The following is a 16955-nucleotide window of genomic DNA, read 5'->3' as shown; positions in this document are numbered from 1 at the left end:
ATGCACCGGGCCGCGGGCTCCGCCTCCGCGGGACCACAGAGTTGGGACCGTGTGCGAGGCCCTCGGTGGGCCGCTTGGGATTCGGGGATTTCCTCGGCACGCGGGAAGTAGCCTTACAGGCGCGGGAGAAAGCGCAGGTGGTGGCTCGGCAGAAAAAGGCAGGCTGCAGTGCACACTGGGTCAGGCACACGCGAGGGGCAGCCCCCGAGAGGCGTCCCAGAGGCCCCCGCGCCGCCGGGGTCCTAACGGGGTGCACCGTCTTCCGCCGCACGTGGATTCAGCGCGATGCCCAAATCCAAGCGCGACAAGAAAGGTGGGCAAAGGGGGCATTGGGCCCCTGGGGGGACCTCCGTGGGTTGGCTGCCCAGCCTGCGGTGAGAGCTTCGGGGCGGCGGGGGCGCAGAATAGAACGCCAGGACATCCTCGAGGTGTTCCGCTGCCTCGCTGCTAGCTGGAATGGGGGCTTCGAGGCTGTAAAACCGCCAGAGGGGGCTGACGCCTGGTCGGGTCCGGGGAGCGGAGACTCTTGCCTAGTTTCAAGTGCTCTTACAAGGCCTACTGGGCCGGGAGGCAGCTCCTGAACACCGCCCCCGGCTGTGCCTGGTGCCATTTCGGCCCACTTTTCCCAACCTCGGCCCTTTCTCATCTTCCTGCGCTCCCGCCACCCTGGCTGCCTTTCCCCGTTCCCTTCTTTCAGCACAGGCTTTTTCCCGTGTCTGGCGTTGTGTGTCTGCGGTTGTTTCTGTCTGGCATGCTTACCTCTTCGTATGGCTTGCTCCTTCTTAGTTGTCAGTTAATAGGACTCTTCTGAGTCAGGGTCTCGCTCTGTTGCCCAGGCTGGAGTGCAGTGGCGCCACAGGCCGGGTGTGGTGGCTCACGCCTGTAATCCCAGCACTTTGGGAGGCCAACGTGGGTGGATCATCTGAGGTCGGGAGTTCTAGACCAGCCTGGCCAATATGGTGAAACCCCGTCTCTACTAAAAATACTAAAAATTAGATGGGCGTGGTGGCGGGTGCCTGTAATGCCAGCTACTTGGGAGACTGAGGTGGGAGAATCGCTTGAACCCGGGAAGCAGAGGTTGCAATGAGCCGAGATCGCGCCACTGCACTCCATCCTGGGCGCGACAGAGCGAGACTCCGTCTCAAAAATAAGTTACTGCAGCCTTGACCTCCTTGGCTTAAGCGATCCTCCCACCTCAGCCTCCCGAGTAGCTGAGACTACAGGTGCACGCCACTACACCCAGCTAGGTTTTGTTGTTGTTGTTGTTGTTGTTGTTGTTGTTGTTGTTGTTTTATAGAGATGACTTTCAGTGTGTTGCCAAAGCGGTCTGGAACTACGCCCGACTTGAGCGTAGTGGCTCACTTAAGAGACCATTTTTGACCACCTTTGCTGTGGTGGTATCTCTTTTAACCCGACTCCCTGGCATACTCAAAAATATTCAGGGGTCTGGCACTTTCTAGGCGTTGGAGGATACAGCAGTTACAAAGAAGGCCTGTTTCTTATCGAGCCTAACGTTTCAGGGGGAACACATTCCACAAAATGCTAAAAATCAGATTGAGTAAAAGTGGGGTGAAGAGACGGCAATATTTTGTATAATGTGGTCAGGAAAGGTCTCACTGATGAGGCGACGAACAAAATTAAAGGAAGCGAGCAACCTGTGGAATTGTGCACCTGTGGAATTATCTGGAAGAGTGCTGTTGCAAGTAGAGGGAACGTAAACTGAAAAGGCTCTGAAGTGGGAGCAGGTTTGACATGTTTGGGACAAGAGGCCAGTGGGGCTGGAGCAGAAGGAGCCAAATACAGTTGGGGGAGGGGTTAGGCAGAGAGGGCAGGGCTTCCTGGGCCTTAGTAAGGCATTGGCTTTCCTGCCCAGGTGAAATGGGTAGCAGAGGACTCATGTGATTTACCTTTGCTTATAAAGGGTCACTCTGGTTGCCTTGGTGAGAATAGTTGGGGAAGACAGGGCAGAGGGCAGGGATGGAAGCAGTGAGACCAGCATTAATCCAAGAGAGGGTGATGCTGACTTGAGCCAAAGGTGTAACAGTGGAAATGATGGGAAGTGGCCCGCTATATTTCGTTTGCCCCCCTCTACTCCACTTACCATTGACTGATGTCAGTGTCTTTGTCTGTGTGGTACCTTGTTAAGAGGGGCTGAGTGCCGGGCAGGTTAAAGAAGAGAGGCCCGGGTCCCTTTGTGAAGGCGCCCGGGGCTTTGCAGTTGGAGTTCTGTTAAGTGTTTGTGGAACGATTTGATTCTGTGGAGGGGGCCCAGGTCAGGTCTGGCAAATGCAAACTCTCTGGGTAGAGGGCAAATTGGGCCCCAGCCATTTTTACAGTAGAGGTACATATTCCTCCCCAGAGAGGTGTTGCTGCATCTGTGGGTCCAGATTGCAAAACTGGAGTGCAGATACATAACAGGAGATTCAGTCCCCAGTCTCATGGTTGCACAGCATAGGCCAGCTAGAGTGGCCTCTGCATCATGGTCAAGAGCAGCAAGGGGCCGGGTGTGGTGGCTCACACCTATGATTCCAACACTTTCGGAGGCTGAGGTAGGCAGATCTCTTGAGCCCAGGAGTTCAAGACCAACCTGGGCAACATGGCAAAACCCATCTCTGCAAAAATACAAAACTCACCTGGGCATGGTGGTGCATTTCTATGGTCCCAGCCAAAATTAGCAGGCCATGGTGGGGTGTACCTGTCATCCTGTGGGAGGATTGCCTGAGCCCAGGAGCTCAAGGTTGCAGTGCGCCAAGATCGTGCCACTGCATGCCAGCCTGGGTGACAGAGTGAGATCCCATCTCAAAAAAGAAATAAATAGGGGCCTGCCTCAGCCAGCAGGTGAGGTCTGCCACTGAGAGCACTCCCAGCAGCAGGAACAGTCTCCACCCCCACACCGCAGTCAAGTTTTCTGGGTGAGCCTTAGGGGCTAAGAAAGGCTTAGTTTGTCTAAATAGCAGGAGTTATATCCAGAGATCTTCAGGGCCAGGATGCTAATGAGTAGGCATTCCATGGGCCCTGGAAATGGCTTTGTGTGCCAGAAATGATGGCCACGAAGGCCTTGCTGCCTTTTTTCAGAATGGCTGCATCCCACTGAGCTCTCTGCCAAAGGGGAGAAAAAAATAAGTGTCCAATGCATCTAGATTGGTCCCTCATCATCTCTCTCCTTTTTGTTTTTATTAGTCTCCTTAACCAAAACTGCCAAGAAAGGCTTGGAATTGAAACAAAACCTGATAGAAGAGGTAAGAAGTTTTCTTTTTCTAGAGCTTGCAATTGTTTGTTTTATCAAGGTAGGTATAGGACTGTTGGCCAGGGGAGCATACTATTGGAAAAAAAAAAAATCTCCAAGCTGCTAATCCAGCCCTTTTTCCTCCAGCAGCAGCACCAGCAAAAACTTCCATAGTGATGATTTCCAGCTTTGACTAGCTCATACTCTGTGCCCTGTCCTGCACTAAGTGTTTCTTATGTGTCATTCTACTCCATCCTCATAACATCGCTGAGATGTGGGTACTAGGTGATGATGTTGCTGTTTTGCATTTGGGGTCACTGAAGCTTATAGAGGTTTGTTAGCCTGCCCAATGACAAAAAACAGGAGGAGGCCAGGAACGGTGGGCCACGCCTGTAATCCCAGCGTGGGATTACAGTAATCTGGGAGCCCAAGTGGTCAGATAGCTTGAGTTTGAGAGTTCAAGAGCAGCCTGGACAACATGACAAAACCTCATCTCTACAAAAAGAAAAGAAGAAAAAAAAAAAAAAAGCTAGCTGGACATGGCAGTATGCAGCCTGGGCAACAGAGTGAGACCCTGTCTTTAAAAAAAAAAAGCTGGGAACTGGCCGGGCGCGGTGGCTCAAGCCTGTAATCCCAGCACTTTGGGAGGCCGAGACGGGCGGATCACGAGGTCAGGAGATCGAGACCATCCTGGCTAACACAGTGAAACCCCGTCTCTACTAAAAAATACAAAAAACTAGCCGGGCGAGGTGGCGGGCGCCTGTAGTCCCAGCTACTCAGGAAGGCTGAGGCAGGAGAATGGCGTGAACCCGGGAGACGGAGCTTGCAGTGAGCCGAGATCCGGCCACTGCACTCCACCCTGGGCGACAGAGCGAGACTCCGTCTCCAGAAAAAAAAAAAAAAAAAAAGCTGGGAGATTTACCAGGTGTAGGTGACTGCACCAACCCACTGTCTGTACAGCTTCTGACTTGCCAACCTGGGCTGCAGGCTGGATGAAACAGTCTCCTTCTGCACAATGACTCCACTCCTGGAGGCTGCCTCCTGGTGGCTTTGGCCAGCACCACGTGCAGAGCAGTGCCGATCAGCTGCCTCCCCTTATAACAGTGAGGCTCCATATGCTTCCACGTAGCAGGACCCTTCGTAGTGTGGGTGAATGTTTCTAGGTTAACCGTTGATGGTCAGTTCCACTGTTGGTCATAGATAAGTGAGAAACCTGGAAAAGGCCGTGGGGTATAGATCCATGGCTCAGCCTCCCCTGTAGTTAGGGATCCTAATTTCAGTAATAGAGGTAGGAGACAACCCAATTAGAGGCCTCCAGTTCTTCCAGTTTCCATAGTTGTCAGGGGCCCAGAGCAGATTCATTCTCATCTGAGGCCAGAGTAGTGCCCATTGTATGCTGCTGCTTGAACTCAGAGCCTGGTGAATTGTCCCACAGCTTCGGAAATGTGTGGACACCTACAAGTACCTTTTCATCTTCTCTGTGGCCAACATGAGGAACAGCAAGCTGAAGGACATCCGGAACGCCTGGAAGCACAGCCGGTGAGCGGGCAGGGGGAAGAAGGCCCTTCTGAGTGGGGACCCGGCCAGGCTGCTCTCAGTCAAAGTATAGGAGCAATTTCTGACCCTTTAGGTGCCTGGGTCATGCCACTGACACCTTAATAATGACAAAGTGCTACCTGCCACTGAAGAGCACTTCCTTTTCACTGTTACAGCTGGTCTTGGGCCGGGTGCGGTGGCTCACACCTGTAATCCTAGCACTTCGGGAGGGTGAGGCAGGCAGGTCACCTGAGGTAGGAGTTTGAGACCAGCCTGGCCAACATGGCAAAACCCCTTATCTACTGAAAATACAAAAATTAGCCGGGCATAGTGGCGGGCATCTATAATATAATCCCAGCTACTCGGGAGGATGAGGCAGAAGAATTGCTTGAACTCATGAGGTTCAAGTGAGCTGAGATCGCACATTGCACTCCAGCCTGAGTGACAGAGTGAAACTCCATCTCAAAAAGAAAAAAAGCAGATGTTGCACTGAGCTCCTGGGGGCAGGACTTGGCAATTGAGGTGTTTGAGAGGTGGTCCTTTCCAGAGAAGTGGCCCTTTAACCCTGGACTTTGGGCCATTTAGGAGCATCACACCAGTTTTAGAATGTCAGCATGGGCACTGGGACACAGACAGTCACCTGGGAGCAGGATGCAGGAGCCACATGGGCAGTTTCTGTCCTGGAGCAGGTGGCTCTGGTGTTGGTCTCCTGCCGCCCCAGCTCTGGTTCAGGCTGTTAACGTGCCTCCTGCATACATCCAGATGGAGAACCCGTACATGATGCTCGTGATGGGCTGGGAGACAAAGTGTTGCCATGTCAGGGGTCTGTGGGTGGGAACATAATGAAAAGGACCCCGAAGTGGGGACAGTGTGGCCAGGCAGCATGGAGAAGTGAGTGCCACTGGCTCAGCCTGGGCCTGAGCTCACTGGGGACCAGAGCTGCTTTGCATGTTGCTAAGGGGCGGGGAGGGCAGGGCACTTCCTTCACAGAACGCTCTTTCTCTTGCTTGGTAGGATGTTCTTTGGCAAAAACAAGGTAATGATGGTGGCCTTGGGTCGAAGCCCATCTGATGAGTACAAAGACAACCTGCACCAGGTAAATCTCTGGTTTTCACGGGGTGGGGCTGAAGCAGAGCCGCCTTCTCTCCCACTACTCCCACGTGATAGCCTCCCCTAGCCGTCGGCTGGCCCGTGGCTCAGGGAGAGCAGGGCCTGGCTTAAAGCTCCGGGTTCTCCCTTCACCTCCGGACCCAGGGAATAGCACCCTTCCTGCCTCCCACTCCTTCCTGCTGTGACCACCAGAAACATCTTTAAACGTTGCCAAATGTCCCCTGGTGAGCAAAAACGTGCCTAGTAGAGAACCACTGCTCTAATGTGACCAAGCTGGCCTCACTCTTGATTTGTAGGTCAGCAAAAGGTTGAGGGGTGAAGTGGGTCTCCTGTTCACCAACTGCACAAAGGAGGAGGTGAATGAGTAAGTACTGCTGAGGAACGGAGAGAAAGAGGCGGGTGAGGGGGATTTCAGGGAGGGGATGATGCAGGGACTTCATTCCATATGCGGCATCAAGTCGGAACTGCTCCTGGAAGCCTGTCACTGAGCTAGTGACCTGGGACCACAGCCCTCTCTGCCCTCTCCAGCATGGTGTGGTGGGCTGACTGCTGGCCAGCAGCCAAGGTCTGTAAAGGCCCAGGGCCACGGGACACTTGGGGGAGCCTGACTCATGGGCTGGTGGTGTGGCCAGGAGCATCCCCTCCTACCGCTTCTTTTTCCCTTAGGTGGTTCACAAAATACACAGAAATGGACTACGCCCGCGCTGGTAACAAAGCAGCATTCACTGTGAGCCTGGACCCGGGGCCCCTGGAGCAGTTCCCCCACTCCATGGAGCCACAGCTTAGGCAGCTGGGCCTGCCCACCACCCTCAAGAGAGGTATGGGCAGCCCTGGAGCCAAAAGCTCACAGCCTAGAGTCCAAGAGCACAAGCCTGCAAGCTCATCCCTTTCTGGCTGAGCAAGTTATTTCTACAAGCCTCCATTTTCTCATGTGAAAATGGGGCTAAGGGGCGGGCGTGGTGGCTCAAGCCTGTAATCCCAGCACTTTGGGAGGCCAAGGCGGGTGGATCACGAGGTCAGGAGATCGAGACTATCCTGGCTAACATGGTGAAACCCCGTCTCTACTAAAAATACAAAAAACTAGCCGGGAGTGGTGGCGGGCGCCTGTAGTCTCAGCTACTTGGGAGGCTGAGGCGGGAGAATGGCATGAACCCGGGAGGCGGAGCTTGCAGTGAGCCGAGATCACGCCACTGCACTCCAGCCTGGGAGACACAGCGAGACTCCGTCTCAAAAAAAAAAAGAAAATGGGGCTAAGAGTGCACGCCTCACAGTTGGGTTCCAGCAGACAGTAACTTATAGTCTTGCAGCTGTTGAGGGACAGGGACATCAGGGGCCTGGTGCCGGTTTAAAAAAAAAAAAAAAAGTCAAAAAATTAGACAGCCATGGTGGTGTGTGCCTGTGGTCCTAGCTACATGGGAGGCTGAGGCAAGAGGATCACTTGAACCCAGGAGGTCAAGGCTGTGGCGAATCAAAGGGACCTCAGGGAGACAGCCACTGCCCAGTGTGTGATGGAGCTGTGGGGAGGGCAGGTGGCTGACTGGATTCCTCCTAACGTGGCAGGGACAGAGAGGGCTCTGCAGGCCTCTGGGCCAGAGGTAACTGAGAGCCACCCTCTTCTGCAGGTGTAGTGACTCTGCTATCCGACTTTGAGGTGTGCAAGGAGGGCGATGTGCTGACCCCAGAGCAGGCTCGCATCCTGGTGAGTCTGGCGCCTTGAGGGCTATTGCAGGAGGGGCCGCTGGCTGGCTTCTGCCTGCTGAAAACGACCCCCTGCACTTTGAATACCTCCATTCCTCCTGATTCTTTGTTCCCTTTGTCTCTTGCAGAAGCTTTTTGGGTATGAGATGGCTGAATTCAAGGTGACCATCAAATACATGTGGGATTCACAGTCGGGAAGGTTCCAGCAGATGGGAGACGACTTGCCAGAGAGCGCATCCGAGTCCGCAGAAGAGTCAGACTCAGAAGACGATGACTGAAAGGGACTCAAAATTAAAGGCCTCCTGGAACCTTCTGGGTCTCACTGGACCATGCAGGACTGCTGCCGCCCCTCTGAAGAGAGCAGCTGTTTATTTGTCTGTAGACAGGGAATGTGATGGGCACTGACCTCCTATAAAGAATAAAACTCTGGGCCGGGCTCAGTGGCTCAAGCCTGTAATCCCAGCACTTTCGGAGGCCGAGACAGGTGGATCACGAGGTCAGGAGACCGAGACCATCCTGGCTAACACGGTGAAACCCCATCTCTACTAAAAAATACAAAAAACTAGCCAGGCGAGGTGGCGGGCACCTGTAGTCCCAGCTACTCTGGAGGCTGAGGCAGGAGAATGGCCTAAACCCGGGAGGCGGAGCTTGCAGTGAGCTGAGATCCGGCCACTGCACTCCAGCCACTGCACTCCAGCCTGGGCTACAGAGCGAGATTCCGTCTCAAAAAAAAAAAAAAAGCTCTGGGCCAGGTGCAGTGGCTCACGCCAGTAATCCCAGCACTTTGGGAGGCCGAGGCGGGCAGACCATAAGGTCAGGAGATAAAGACCATCCTGACACAGTGAAACACAGTGAAACCCTGTCTCTACTACTGTTGCCCAGACTGGTCTGGAACTCCTGTCTTCAATCAGTCCTCCTGCCTTGGCCTCTCAAAGTGCTGAGATTAAAGGTGTGAGCCACTCTTTTTTTTTTTTTTTTTTTTTTTTTTAAATGGCCGAATAATAGTCTGTTGTATGAATATGCCACATTTTCTTTATGCATTCATTCATTGATGGACATTTGGGTTGTTTTTAATTATCAGCTATTATGAGTAATGACACTGTGAAAACTCATTCCCAAGTTTTTTGTGGGGAGATACGTTTTCACTTCTCTTGGCTATATACCCACAAGTGGAACTGCTGAATCCTATGGTAATTTTATGTTTAATCCTTTGAGAAGTTGCCAAACTATTTTCCAAAGTGGTTGTACCATTTCACATTCCCCCCATCAGTGTGTGAATTTTCTCCCGTCTGTCTCTTGCTCACTCTCTTGCCATGTGACATGCTGGCTACGCTTCCCCTCTGCCATGACTGTAAGCTTCCTGAGGCCCTCCCCAAGAGCAGATGCTGGCACCACACCTTCTTGTACAGACTGCAGAACCGTGAGCCAAAGAAACCTCTTTTCTTTGTAAATGACCCAGTCTCAGGTATTCTTTTATAGCAACGGAAACAGACTAACACGCAGCATCCTGGGAGGCTTTATTCTTCGTTTGGTGGTGACTCTACTGTTAAGTTTTTGTCCAAATACTTCCGTCCCTAAGAATTTACTGAGGCAGTTCTAAATTACAAAAAGCATGAGAGAGCAAAAGAGGTGACAGAAGAGCCTTGGGCAGCCTGAGCCACGATGGGCCTAGATGAAGTAGTTGGGACATTCGGGGGCAAACAAATGCCAGGCTTGATTAAAGGCATCCACGACAGCTGGCTCCAGGGGCCCTTCCTCTGCCGCTGCCAAGTTCTGCTCCAGCTGCTCCAGGCTGGACATGCCCAGGATGACCGCGTCCCCGTGGGCACCCTGAAAGGGAGACAGCCAGACTTCAACCTTCTTCTGCTACACAGCGACTTCACTCACAACCCTCCCAGTCACGACCCTACCGAGATTTGGGCTCTTTTATATCCCATATGTCCAGAAAGAACTTAAGGTGCCTTGGATAGCTGTACCCATGTCACTCAAAACCTGTATTATTTCCCCTACTACCACATGACGCTTCCAGACACACCTACATTCACAGCCCAGTTCTGCCCCCCAGCAGCCGTGTAAAGGTGACTAAGTTATTAAAACCTCTCTGACACTCAATCCTCTATTTTCAACATAATTATGTGTATGAAAAAGTAATGTAGAGCACTTAGCTCCTATTTATTGAGCACCTACTATATATGTGCCAGACACTATTGCAACATCTAAGGCTGGAGTTGGAGAAAAATTTGAAAGAGGAAGACATGAGGCACTGAGAGGGAAATTCCAGCTCCCACCAAAAGGATGAGATTAGTGGGCTTTACAGTTAAACCTGTGTTAAAATGTATTCCCCTTTCATAGCTGGGTGAAACTCAGTTTCCTCATCAATAACACTGGGACAGTCATTTCATAAAGCCAAAGGAATAATGAAATCCCTGCAGCAAAGCCCTCATTACAAAGCCTGGTACTCAGATACCATCAGAGACCGATGGGAAGGCGGAGCACAGTGGCTCACGCCTGTCATCCCAGCACTTTCAGAGGCTGAGGAGGGTGAATTGTCTGAGCTCAGGAGTTCGAGACCAGACTAGGCAGCTTGACGAAACTCAGTCTCTACTATAAATACAAACAATTAGCTGGGCACGGTGGTGCACGCCTGTAATCCCAGCTACTCAGGAGGCTGGGGGAGGAGAATTGCTTGAGTCTGGGAGGCAGAAGTTGCAGTGACCTGAGATCATGCCACTGCACTCCAGCTAGGGTAACAGAGCGAGACTCTGTATCAAAAAAAAAAAAAAAAAAACAGTGGGAAGAGTTTTATGAGACTTAGAAGAATGAAATTTCAGAGGAATCGAGAAAACAAATGCTTTGGGCTTCACCTAAATGCTGGTCCCCCTGGAAGGGAAGGAGCTGAGGGCCCAGGGTCGCTGGTTACCTGCAGCTGTGAGTGGTGGTACATCCACCGGAGGGCGGCTGAGGTCGTGCTGGGGGTGCCGGCGCCATATGCAGCCTGCAAGGCCTTCTCTACCAGGGCAATCCCCTCGAAGTGGTTCTCCTTCCAGAAGCTGGAAAGGGGGGACGGTGGCACAGGGGTCAGTACCATGGGGGTCATACTGGGAGCCACAACCAAAAAGGGTCATCCAGGGCCACTGGCCCACCCCACACCCTGCAGCCCTGAGGGGAGGGTGTCCTTTCTGGTCATAGGTCTCCCACTTTGCTGGGCATCAGAACCACCCAAGATGCCGGCCCTCTCAACAGAGACCTCAACCAATCTTTATTCCTGAGAACTCATCACCCTGCTCTTATTTTCCCCTAGGGACACAAAGGCCGCTGAGACGGGGCAGGACTCAGCCCGAGGCCTCCTGGACCTCCCTCCAGGGCGCCTTCTTTCCTTCCTAGCAGGTGAGTGCTCAGGAAAGAGCTACAACTTCAAGACCCTGAGGTCCAGGGAGCCTCATTTTCTACTGGAGGTCCCCAGACAACAAGAAAACCCCCGTAGGGTTTGGAAATTCCTGAAGGGATGCAGGGGAGTAGGTGCAGCAGCGAGGAAAGGCCTTACCCCAGGAGCAGCCAGGACTTCATTCCACATAAAGCCGACCCCACCCCAGCCATCCACACCAAGCACCCCCAGCTCACCGATTCCTGTAGATCTCTGCCCACTGATGCCCAAAGAAGCGGCCCACGGGCTGTTTCCCGTCCTTGTCTTCATACTTGTACTTGCCAGTCAGCAGGCCCCCTGCGGGAAGGCAGCGATCAGCCCAAGGACCTAGAGTGCCCCAGAAGCTGCCACATCCCTCAGGGCTCTGGTCTAGGGGAGGGGCGGGGACCCAGGAGGGCTGAAGGACGCAGCCCAGCCCCTTGTCAAACCCTCCCTGCTTCCCAGGTCCTGGGCTGGGCATCTGTGGGTCGGGAATAGGCTGAGTCAGGGTCAGGAATGCTCCACGTACCAGCCAGAGGGTTGTAGGCATAGAACCTCAGTCCAAAGTGCCTGAGGCAGGGGAAGAGCTCTGTTTCCACTTGCCGGGTGGTGGCGCTGTACATGCCCTGCAGGGAGAGGGACCCCGGAGAGAGAGTGGATGTGTCAAAAGAAGGGACCTCAAATTTACCCTTATAGAGCCCTTATTTCAGACCTTATCAATTCTAGGACTTTAACCATCTGGGCATTTACTTACTCTTATGGTGCTGGTGAAAGGGGCTTATGCCCGAGGAAAATTCATTCATTGAGCCAACTTTCATGAGCACCAACTACAGGCTGGTTGTCAGATTTAGATTCTTAAGCCAAAAGGACAGGGTCCCTTCCCTCAAGGTTTTATAATAAGGTCAAGTATAAATAGTTACAATCGAGTAATGAGGTAATCTTAATAGACGAGAAAGTTCCGTGACCAGTGCCTGGCACCAAGCAGGTGTACAAATATTTGTGCAATGAATCATGAGGAGGTAAACAACGACCTGAGGTCTCAGGGTCTTCTGGGCCCATCTAGAAAGGCTTCCAGAGGATGAGACGTATATGAGATCTGAACCGTTCTCCTAGGGAAGGGGCAGTGGCATGGAAGGGACAGTGGCGGGGAAGGGCATGTTCCAGGCTGAATGCAGGGCCAGGTGGGGAAGGAAGGGTCCAAGGTGCACAGGCTGGCAGGAAGGAAGCAGATGCCCAGTGGCCAGCCTGAGGAGCTTGAATGGCATCCTGAGGGTACCTGGGAGCCATCTGCAGGCTTTCAGCAGGGGAGTGGCTGCTATGCAGAGGGCACAGGGGGCAGTCAGGGCAGCAAAGACAGCCCAGGATGAGCAGGAGTTCTGGAGACCTTGGCCTCTGCAGCCCCGGCCCTCACCTGGTACACAGTGGGCACGATCCAGCCATTGCTCTTGCAGAGGGTACAGATCTCGGCCACTTCCCAGGCGGCATAGTTGGAGAGGCCAAGCTCCACGAACTTGCCCTGCATGGGTGAGGCTCCAGTCAGAACGCAGTGCAGCCCAGACCAGGAAGGGGAGGCCAGGGTGGGGCCCTTGGTAGTGGGGCTGTTCCCTGCTCCACCCTGGGACTGCCCTGGTACCTCTGCTGTCATGAGTAGGAACGGGATAAGGAGAGCAGCAGCACACCACCTCCCAGAGCTCAGGGGTCCCCTCACCTCCTGGTGCAGCTGGTGGCAGGCGCGCAGTGTCTCTTCCACCGGCGTGCTGTGGTCAGGTCCATGTAGGTAGAAGAGGTCCACTCGGGGACACTGCAGCCGCTTCAGTGACGTCTCCAGCTGGAACCGGAGACTGTCAGGCTTCAGGGAGTTCCCCATCCATGGATTGGCCTTGGTAGCAATTTTCACTGAGAGGAGAGAGAAATGAAAATTTAGGGCTGGACGTGGTGGCTCACGCCTATAATCCCAGCACACTGGGAGACCGAGGCGGGTAAATCACCTGAGGTCAGGAATTTGAGACCATACTGGCCAACACGGTGAAACCCCATCACTACTAAAAATACAGAAATTAGCTGGGGGTGGTTGTGCACGCCTGTAATCCCTGCTAGGGAGGCTAGGCACAAGAATTTCATGAACCGGCCGGGTGTGGTGGCTAACGCCTGTAATTCCAGCACTTTGGGAGGCTGAAGCAGGCGGATCACAAAGTCAGGAGTTCAAGACCATCCTAGCTAACACGGTGAAACCCTGTCTCTACTAAAAATACAAAAAATTAGCTGGGCATGGTGGTGGGCACCTGTAGTCCCAGTTACTCGAGAGGCTGAGGCAGGAGAATGGCATGAACCTGGGAGGCGGAGCTTGCAGTGAGCTGAGATCGTACCACTGCACTCCAGCTTGGGCAACAAAGTGAGAGTCTGTCTCAAAAAAATAAAAAAAGAAAAAGAAAGAAAGAATTGCATGAATCTGGGAGGTAGAGGTTGCAGTGAGCCTAGATCACGCCATTGCAGTAAAGCCTGGGCAACAGAGCAAGACTGTCAAAAAAAAAAAAAAAAGTAAGCTTAACACTCTTCTCCCTGCCCCCTATTAAGAATCCTAGTTGGAGGCCGGGTTCAGTGGCTCAAACTTGTCATCCCAGCTATTCGGGAGATTGAGGCACAAGAATCGAGTGAACCCAGGAGGCAGAGGTTGCAGTGAGCCAAGATCTTGCCACTACACTCCAGCCTGTGTGCCAGAACCAGACTCTGTGTAAAAAAAAAAATTAAAAAAAATTCTAGTTGGAGATTAGGCACAGTGGCTCACCCACATAAGGCCAACACTTAGGCCCAGGAGGGTGGATCTCTTGAGCCCAGGAGTTTGAGACCAGCCTGGGCAAAATGGTGAAACCCCGTCCCTACAAAAAATACAAAATTTGGCCAGGCATGGGGGCACATGCCTGTAATCTCAGCTACTTGGGAGGCTGAGTTAGAGGATCACATGAGCCTAGGAGGTCAAGGCTGTAGTGAGCAAATATTGTGCCACTGCGCTCCAGCCTGGACAACAGAATGAGACCCTGTTTCAAAAGAAAAATTAAAAAAAGAATCCTAGATCCTAGTGGGCTGGACTAACAGGGGAGTGGAGAGTCCTCTTCCCACTTTTCACACTTAGAAAGTCACTTAGGCTGGCAGGAGGACAGTCACTGGAGCCCTTGAGACCTGGGAGGGAGCAGGTTTGAGGAACTATTCATTTGGAATTTTTCCATGCCACCTCCACCCTTCTCCTTCTCACTGAACTTCACTTCAGATCTGAGATCTGAGGACTTTCACCAGCCAACCTTAGACTCAAAGACAGAAGACAAAGAAGGATTAACAAAGAAAAGAAAAAAGTCAGAAATAAGGCCCAGGCAGAGGCTGCAGATCTGTGTTGGCTCACACCTGTAATCTCAGCACTTTGGGAAGCCGGGGCAGGAGGATTACTCGAGCCCAGGAGTTGGAGACCAGCCTCGGCAACAAAGTGAGACTCTGGTTTCGATGAATAATACAAAAAATTAGCCAGGTGTGGTGGCACAGGTCTGTGTTAGTCCCAGCTACTCAGGAGGCGGAGGTGGGAGGATGGCTTCAGCCCTGAGAGGTCAAAGCCGCAATGAGCCATGATCGCACTATTGCACTCCAGCCTGGGTAAAAGAGCAAGGCCCTGTATCAAAACAACAACAACAACAACAACAACAAAAAAAACAGAAGATCAGAGCTCTCACCAAGTGGCAGTCAGGTGATCTAGAAAGAGCGTGGCACTGAGATGCGGGCACAGGCTTCTTTTGTTTGGAATGTACCATTTGGTGAATCAGAGGAGAAATGGACAAGACTCCACTCAGACACTCAGAGTGGAAGGAGGAAATAGTGCTAATATTAAGAACAAAGAAACAGGCTGGGCGCGGTGGCTCAAGCCTGTAATCCCAGCACTTTGGGAGGCCGAGACGGGCGGATCACGAGGTCAGGAGATCGAGACCATCCTGGCTAACACGGTGAAACCCCGTCTCTACTAAAAAATACAAAAAAAACTAGCCGGGCGAGGTGGCGGGTGCCTGTAGTCCCAGCTACTCGGGAGGCTGAGGCAGGAGAATGGCGTGAACCCGGGAGGCGGAGCTTGCAGTGAGCCGAGATCTGGCCATTGCACTCCAGCCTGGGTGACACAGCAAGACTCCGTCTCAAAAAAAAAAAAAAAAAAAAAAAAAGAACAAAGAAACAGCTAACATTTCCCAGCCCTCACTATGTGTCTGCAGGCATCGGCCTAAGCACCGCACGTGGCATCAGACTGAGGGTGGCTCCTCCTGCCCCTTCACACACATCCTCCTCTCGGGCTACACCTGCCTCCTCCCCAACCACAGCGTTGCCAAATCACATTTGCCTTTCCACACCCATGCCCACTGCCCTGACGCCCTTGCCCCTCTTACTCCTCGTGGCAAACTCCTATCCGTTCTTTCTTCACGGGGTCCCTCCCAAAAAGGGCTCACTCTGCTCCCCAGCCATCTCTAGAATTCGAACTTCCTGGAGTGAGTTAGTGTCCATTTCTCTCCAATAGCCTCAGACAGAGCCTCCCACAGAGAGGGCAGTGAGACCCTGTACCACACCCAATTCCCCATCCCGCTAAGGGAGCTGCCAAGGTTCGCGGGCGTTGCCACCCTGGTGAGGTACCATTGTGAGTACAAGGTACTCAGAGCAAAGTCCAGGTCCCTGAGCAGGCTGGCGTGAGCGTAGGAGCAAGCAGATAGTGTGCTGGGTCTAAACTCTGATTTCAGACCGTGCCAGGGAGTGCCAGGCGGTAAGCACAGAATTTCTGCAGATCAGGCCCCTCAAGGGCACCTGCAGGGCACAGGTGGGGACAGCAGTTGCACAATGCCAGATTCCAGTGTTTTTCGTGCTCCAGAGAGGGGCTAATCAAGTCAGTGCAGGCAAGACCAAGTCATCCAGGCGTCAGTGAGGGTGGTGGCTACCTCCCGGAAGAGAAGACGAGAGAAAAGGAGTCCAGACAAAGTACTGTCCAGTTGTCCAGAGCTAGATGTGCCTGAGGAGCCTGGGGTTCCCAAGGCTGAGAGGTGGACGGGGGTTGGGGGGTGGGGAACAAAGCCGTGGGTGCTGCCTGGGGCCAGGGAGAGCTGGGCGGTGCACGGCTGTGGACAGGCTCAGCTCTGCACAGTGTAGAAGGAGAATCAGGGGCCACTGTTACCTCTGCAGTCGCTGTTCCCCAGCCCGAGCCCCAGGCCGCCCAGGATGGTCTCGGACTGGCCGTCGGTGTACAGGAAGGCCGTGTCTATCTCGGTGTGGCCGCGCTCCAGGAAGGCGCGCGTGACTGCGGCGCTGGTGGGCGCGTCCATGCGACGCCCCATCTCCATGGCGCCCAGCACCGTGGCGGGCCGGGCCCGCGATAGCTGCCGGGACATGACGGCGGCAACGGGATACTGCGACAGCCCGGGCGCAGCGCGCAGCGGTCGGACCAGCCCCGGAGCTGGCGGCCGCGTGGCTTTAGGGACTGGCTCGGGCCCCCCCCACCGCGGGGTGGGGTTGAGGGCGCGGCGGAAGGTGCCCAACACCGCCCACAGGCTGGACTCCGCGCTTGACCACGAGGACCGTCTGCACTTGCACCAAGCAAGAGGCGAAATGGCTGTGGCTTCCTACCGGTGACTCACGTCTTGGCCATTTTAACACTCCTCAACGTCCGCAAGAGTGAGGGGTTCCAAGGGTGGCGACGATCCCCAAGGGCGGGGACTCCTCCCTGCCCCGTCGCCCCCCAACCCTGGGCCTCGCCCGCCCGGGAGCTGTCCCAGGTCTCTGTCTCCTCCAGGAGGGAGCTTAGGAGTGGGGTGGACCTAAGGGCTGTTCCACCTGCCTGCCCTGTGGTTCAGGAGGACGAGGCTTGCCATAAGGCTTACGACAGAGTCCCAGTGGAGTGACATGGTTAAAGTCTTGAAAGAAAAGAACTGTTGGCATTGAATTCTGTACCTAAGTGGAAAAAATAAAAAAATA

At 53.6% G+C, this 16955-nt stretch overlaps 2 protein-coding genes across 3 annotated transcripts; one reads left to right on the top strand and one right to left on the bottom strand.

Moving 5' to 3' along the window:
* Positions 1-4: 4 nt before the first annotated feature.
* On the top strand, positions 5-9021 carry MRTO4 (MRT4 homolog, ribosome maturation factor). Of its 2 annotated transcripts, XM_005544597.5 has the most exons (8): positions 5-313; positions 3181-3239; positions 4662-4765; positions 5777-5858; positions 6169-6236; positions 6539-6690; positions 7495-7571; positions 7699-9021. In XM_005544597.5, the coding sequence occupies exons 1-8, from the start codon at positions 286-288 to the stop codon at positions 7846-7848; spliced, it is 720 nt and encodes a 239-aa protein (XP_005544654.2). In that variant the 5' UTR covers positions 5-285; the 3' UTR covers positions 7849-9021. The 2 variants fall into 2 exon arrangements, with proteins under 2 accessions (XP_005544654.2, XP_073874590.1); XM_074018489.1 differs by lacking the exon at positions 7495-7571 and having other exon boundaries at positions 7699-8007.
* Positions 9022-9070: 49 nt separating this feature from the next.
* Positions 9071-16431, bottom strand: LOC102144489 (aflatoxin B1 aldehyde reductase member 4). Its single transcript, XM_005544595.4, has 7 exons — positions 16159-16431; positions 12682-12869; positions 12385-12489; positions 11503-11599; positions 11192-11291; positions 10491-10620; positions 9071-9400 (listed from the first exon to the last, which is right to left on the bottom strand). The coding sequence occupies exons 1-7, from the start codon at positions 16370-16372 to the stop codon at positions 9239-9241; spliced, it is 996 nt and encodes a 331-aa protein (XP_005544652.3). The 5' UTR covers positions 16373-16431; the 3' UTR covers positions 9071-9238.
* Positions 16432-16955: the final 524 nt, after the last annotated feature.

The sequence above is a fragment of the Macaca fascicularis genome, chromosome 1 (genome assembly GCF_037993035.2).
Source record: "Macaca fascicularis isolate 582-1 chromosome 1, T2T-MFA8v1.1".
NCBI lineage: Eukaryota > Metazoa > Chordata > Mammalia > Primates > Cercopithecidae > Macaca > Macaca fascicularis.
The sequence above is the reverse complement of the archived record's forward strand: the minus strand, read 5'-3'. Positions and strand labels throughout refer to the sequence as shown.

What these genes read in the sequence shown, in the direction of transcription:
- MRTO4 (XM_005544597.5), top strand. Translation starts at nt 286, where the DNA reads ATGCCCAAATCCAAGCGCGACAAGAAAG. An exon ending in AACGCCTGGAAGCACAGCCG is followed by an intron (nt 4,766 to 5,776) that starts GTGAGCGGGCAG and finishes CTTGCTTGGTAG; the next exon opens with GATGTTCTTTGGCAAAAACA. An exon ending in ACAAAGACAACCTGCACCAG is followed by an intron (nt 5,859 to 6,168) that starts GTAAATCTCTGG and finishes CTTGATTTGTAG; the next exon opens with GTCAGCAAAAGGTTGAGGGG.
- LOC102144489 (XM_005544595.4), bottom strand. Translation starts at nt 16,372, where the DNA reads ATGTCCCGGCAGCTATCGCGGGCCCGGCCCGCCACGGTGCTGGGCGCC. An exon ending in TCGTGCCCACTGTGTACCAG is followed by an intron (nt 11,600 to 12,384) that starts GTGAGGGCCGGG and finishes CTCTCCCTGCAG; the next exon opens with GGCATGTACAGCGCCACCAC. An exon ending in TGCCTACAACCCTCTGGCTG is followed by an intron (nt 11,292 to 11,502) that starts GTACGTGGAGCA and finishes GCCTTCCCGCAG; the next exon opens with GGGGCCTGCTGACTGGCAAG.